Raw genomic sequence first — 5590 nt, forward strand, 5'->3', positions numbered from 1 at the left:
TAAGAGCCACACTGAGAATCTTGCCAACCTTATTTTTTCGTCAGAATTCTGAGATTAAAGTGAGAATCTTGCCAACCTTATTTTTTTCTTTCTTAATTGACCCTCTTCCGTAAATACTTGTAATTTGTAACAATGATGACGTGAAAATCTTTGATATGTTATTGCCACTGCTGTCAAACAGAATGTGAGCGTCCATTTCTGATGACGTCACTGTCGGTTTCTGTTTTGAGATTGTGCGCGTTTGGTGTCTAGTGATCTACTCAGGCGAAGTTGACGGAGAACATTTCTTTTGGTTTAAACGTCAGTCGTGTTAACGATGGAAGCCGGCGCCTCCATTTTGAGTTCGATGATCATGTATGCGGACGAGTCTGTCGATATTCGCTATGAAAACGGGTCACAGTTACAACTTTCGCCCTGTGGCAGCGAGTTCATGCTGGCGAGAGGCTCAGTCCCTGCTGAACATCCGCTTCAAACTCCCGTCAGAGTTCGACAGAGGACGCGGTTCACCACCAGCGCTTATAAAGTACAGTTAAAAAAATATTAACCCTGTTTTTAAACGTTAACTGATGTAATTTGAAACTAATAATTGTACAGTCATTTGGTATTATTTGTCAAAGCTGCGTCATTCTTCTCAACTCAGGAATTGATCATCACTGCACTGGCATTTAGAAATAAGTATGCCAGTCGACCATATCTGCCGGAGGAACTCACCACTCCTAGCCATAAACAGGTACCATTATCTTCAGTATCTTCTCATACATTCTCCCTGTACATACATTTATTCCACCTCCCCCGCCCCCCAGCCTTTATTAAGCATTAACTTGGAAGTGCAGTGGCCAGCATGGTCCTCCTGTAATGCAGAGTTTTTACCTGGAGGGGAGACCATCATCAAATCAGAGGACAAACTCACTCTTCTGACACTGTCACCCTCGGGTGAAGAGTTCTTTGTGGAGTATGCAAGCATGCTCAGCCAACCTCTACATCAGCAAGCACAAAATTTGAATCGAGATCCTGAAAGGATCCCAGTCAGTCAACAGCAGCATGGAAGCAGCTTGACCCATTTGAAGGTAAAATGTCTGCAGACCTCCAGTGATGACGTTCAAGAGTTTCATCAGAAGGAAGGAAAAACGTCATGTTGTCCTCAAATGGTCACTCATGAAGCCAAGGTAAGACTATTACCTTTGCCCAGGATATTACGATTTCATCACTGTGGGTTTGTTTGTGGATGAGCAACTTAGCTTTTTTTAATAGTAGGTATCCTTAATACCATTACATTTTCAGGAAAAGTCATTCATCAAATTAGTAGCACAATTGCCAAAGTCATTTCTTCATTATTTCATAAAACAAGAAAAACACACAACACATTCAACAAACAATATTGTTTGATTATATATATACATAAATGAAGGGAAAAAAAACATTTAGCAAGCATCAGTATTTCTTTTTTGATATTAAGCCGGTATTATTTCAAGGCACCATGAATAGCCCATATTTTCTCTTTTAGCACAAGTAGGCTAAATTTACTTCCAAGAAAAACAAATAATTACAATATTCGATCATTTATGGATTTCCATGGGACAGGAGAAGTGAACCAATCTCTTTTTCGGCAATGGATGCTACAGCTTCTTGTTGACTTTGAAACTTAGCTTGTAGCTGACGTGTGCACATTTTGAGCATGACGTCTCTGATCCACTGGTTGAAGGACACTTTGAATCTCTCTTTCATCTCAAACTGCTTCAAACAACAAAGCGTGTGACGAAAAAGTGGTTAGGACTGTACGACTGTCCGTGTTTTATGTTATGTGTTGTGTTTATTATTTTCCTTGATGTTAACTGTTTTGTTAAGCGCTTTGTTACAGCTGCCGCTGTTGTGAAAGCGCTATATAAATCAGCATGTATTGTATTGTATATTGTGACAGTAAGTTAAAAAAGATCCACCTAATTATGCCTTTTGATTAACAATATGTTGAATGGCATATATTTGCAATATATGTTGTTGAAATGTCAAAAATTCTGATCTGGCCCACTTTTAATTTAACTTGAAAAGCCCACTTAATGTATGCATATACATCGGAACCTTGAAATTAAATGTTTCAAAGGAACCCTTTTTTCCTGGAAATATAAGATAAGAAATCCTTTATTAGTATCACAATGGAGACATTTCCATTTCACAGCAGCAAAGTTATGAAAGGAAGAAGTAGAAGAACAAAATATAGGAGCTGCTGGAAAGGCAGCCAATCTTGGGCCGCCATCTTGAAGTCAAAATAACAACACAACACATTACACACAGACAGTCATGCAATCTTAATCACTTTTCCTGCATACACTTTGTTGTTTGAAGCAGTTATAGATGAAGAAGAAGAGGAGAGGATCAATGTGTCCTTTCACCAGTAGATCAGAGCCGTCATGCTGAAAATGTAGACACGTCTGGTGCAAGCTAAGTTTTGAAAGCAAACATGAAGCTGTAGCTTCCATTGATGAAAACAGGTTAGCTCACATCCCCTGTCCCACGTAATCCGTTTCAACTTCAAGCCGCGACTCCCAGTTCCACATCCGCATCGGCGCTCTGCGCTGCCGCTCCTTTCTTCTCATTGTCGGCGCCTCAAGCCTTGCATCCATACAACCGCAGACCGTCCAACAGCACCAATCTCTCCGCTGAAAAAAGTGGTGCTGTGTAAAATGCTGCCCATTATAGGTGCAAAAAAACACAAGCGGCCCAGAGCTGTCCAGCAATGACAGTCAAATGGCACCAATATTTCTCCCAATCAAAAACTGTGCTAGTATACCCATGCTGCCGAGAAGGCGCAGCCACCAAGCACCGAGTCTCCTTCTTGATGAATGTCGTGGCCAAAAATGCTGAAAAACAATCCACATCCGGTCCACACGACACAACATACACACACACACACACACAAAAAAAAAGCAAGGCTCATGAGAGCACTTGCCGAGCGCCATCTTGGACTTCATCTTAATAATTAATAGAACCCAAGTTTTGTTTTAAAAAACTGAAATTGAAAAAATTATCACATGAACCCAACTACTTCAATGCGGCATATTGAAAATGCGATTTCCTTGGGCTCCTGTGTACCAGACAGAGACTCATCGGATTGTCCTTGCTTTTCCACCAATTATGTCTCTCCTGCTTAAGTCAATCAGCCTACGAGAATGTTGTTGTGATATGAACTGCAACATTGACCATGTATGGTGTTTTACTGGGCTTGTCTTTTCAGCCAGAGGAAAAGTACCAGTCAGTCGCACTCGTTCAGCATCACTCCTGTCTTGCAGTTCCACCACAGTGGTGCTACCCTCTTTCCTTAGCTCTCCGTCACTGGAGAGCACGTGTCTCCAACCCTGGCGGTGATGGAGAAGAGCGCACCAGACATTCAAAGGCTGACCAAACTCTGAATACCTCAGACTTAAGTAATGAAGAGAGAGCGTTTCTCCTCCCTCAAGCTCTGCCTCTCAACTGCTCATCACCTCACTTTCACAGGTTCATTGCAAAGCTCTCTTGAATTTTGCAGATTTATCACTTTTTTCTATTACTGTTTCACATCTTTTTTTGGGGTGCGGGTGGGGACTTTAAAGGTGGAAATTTCAAGACCCAGTCCCAAACAACCAACTTGATCAAGACCCTCCAGCAGAAATGGTGAAAGTGATGTGGCACCAAGGGGTGACGTACAGGTGTGTAGAAAATCCTTGTTCGTGGTGGACACTAACTGGACTCTTTAGTTCACGTGACTCTGCTCCGATCCTGGCAAATTGGAACTCGTGGGCTTTGCATTCAGATTTAATCTTTATCAAGGTCTTTAAAGTGGAGTTCACTAATGATAACTAACTAATACTGCATACCTTCTGTTGTGCCATGTAAATTAGACCCGCATGTATTTGTTCATGAATACTGTTTGGCCACAAATGGAAGTGCACAACTGTCCTATGTCAGTGATATTTTTCGGGCCTCATCATTGTTATGCATGACATTCACGTTCTTCATTCTGAGACAATGTTTTATTGGTATGGAAACGGCTACTCAACATTTGGATTTAAACTTTATTTGGAGGAGAACTTCAAAAACATTGTGTCAGCTATGACAACTGCTTAAATGTCGCTTCTGTAGGATATTGGACCAAGATGTCCCAGTCATAGAAGTTTCTCCAGGGGATGGGTCGGTCATCCGATCTAACGGAGTCCTCAGCATGTACTTTATTCATTATAAGCCTGAGTGCCAATCAGTGCAGACAAAAGTCAGCCTTTCATCTTTTTATCCATCTCAAATTTCCATCATTCACTTGCATGGGATCTCTACCTAGCTGCTTAAAATCTAATTCATCACTACAGGTTAAAGAGATAACATATCATATGAATGGCCTTCCACCTAACGTGCCTGGGCAGTTGTACTCTGTTTGCTCTGTTTTGAGTTGTGCAAGCAGGTAAGATGTAACCGTCCAGTGAACCTGTTCACTTATGTCAACTGTAGTACATCTCACCATTACTGTATTTTGAAGACTTCTCACCAGATACAATGAGGTAAAAAAACTGAGGATCCCTGCTATACCCAGCTGCTTGCTACAGGTGATGGTTGACTTTTACATGGATATTTATAGGTATATACATAGCCTGAACACATTTTCTTTGCTTATAGCTAAATGTATTGTTCAAACCAACAATGGTTGATGGAATCCTGTCAAGTCCTTCACCTCTGGGACAGCATGACAATAATAGTGAGACCGTAGAAAGTCGGTGAGTTGTTTTATATGTATGTATATGTATTTGTACTTTAGTTCCTGAATACCCTTGATGATTTTTTGATTCTCCTTTAAACAAATCTCAGGTCATATCTGGTTGCTGCAGAGCTTGCAAAGATACAGCGATTCATATGTATCCTTCAGCATTTCAGTGATGATGATATACATAAATATCACCATCAGCGATGTCATCTCAGCTACATAGGTTTCAAATTTATATAAGGTCAGTGGTGTTCTTTAACACTGTGTGCTCAGTTTCCTTAGAAGACAGTAACAAGGAAAGAGGGGAGAAAGGATGTGCACCGAATGGTTTGACCGAGATCACTCATGAGCCAGTGAGTGAAGGCAGCATTGCAGAAGCTCTACAGAAGACATCTAAAGCCATACAGGATATTGATGCGTTCATAACTGCAGCCAAGCAAACCTTAAGTGGGATTGCACAGTTTGATTGCTGAAAATTTGTGTGCGTGTGTGTGACTCAAATAAACACAAGTACAATAAATGTTTGATGGCATGTGTTGATGTACCCCTCACACCAGAATTATGTTTTAGTATCTAGCAGCCATCTATGGAACACCCATTCCCAAACTTTCTTACAAGAGACGGGTTCAATTGAATCACAACAATCAAAACACTCTGTCATATAGTCTTTGTTTTTCCCGAAACACTGCTCCTAGTTATTCAAAGTGAATGACTTTTATCTCAACTGCTCATTCAAGTGAATGCAACGAATCATTCTTGCTAAGCTGTTTTTGTTTCCGTTCCCAATACTAAACTGGCACTAGGTCAGATTATCTTTTGCTGTTTCAATTAAGTTAAACTGGTGCATTTGATTTCAAATCTGTGAGT

At 40.8% G+C, this 5590-nt stretch overlaps 1 protein-coding gene across 1 annotated transcript; it reads left to right on the top strand.

Annotated features, from left to right (window-relative positions):
• The first annotated feature begins 191 nt into the window (after nt 1-191).
• On the top strand, nt 192-5243 carry c6h5orf34 (chromosome 6 C5orf34 homolog). Its single transcript, XM_052068117.1, has 11 exons — nt 192-523; nt 641-730; nt 804-1166; nt 3230-3489; nt 3585-3680; nt 4114-4240; nt 4335-4426; nt 4502-4568; nt 4639-4736; nt 4828-4874; nt 4997-5243. The coding sequence occupies exons 1-11, from the start codon at nt 317-319 to the stop codon at nt 5194-5196; spliced, it is 1647 nt and encodes a 548-aa protein (XP_051924077.1). The 5' UTR covers nt 192-316; the 3' UTR covers nt 5197-5243.
• The last annotated feature ends 347 nt before the right edge of the window (nt 5244-5590 follow it).

This window comes from Hippocampus zosterae, chromosome 6, assembly GCF_025434085.1.
Source record: "Hippocampus zosterae strain Florida chromosome 6, ASM2543408v3, whole genome shotgun sequence".
NCBI classification, from domain to species: Eukaryota; Metazoa; Chordata; class Actinopteri; order Syngnathiformes; family Syngnathidae; genus Hippocampus; species Hippocampus zosterae.

Coding starts and splice junctions, on each gene's coding strand:
- c6h5orf34 (XM_052068117.1), top strand. CDS start 317: ATGGAAGCCGGCGCCTCCATTTTGAGTTCGATGATCATGTATGCGGAC. Junction 3,681..4,113: donor CACCAAGGGGTGACGTACAG/GTGTGTAGAAAA, acceptor TCGCTTCTGTAG/GATATTGGACCAAGATGTCC. Junction 4,875..4,996: donor AAAGATACAGCGATTCATAT/GTATCCTTCAGC, acceptor CTGTGTGCTCAG/TTTCCTTAGAAGACAGTAAC.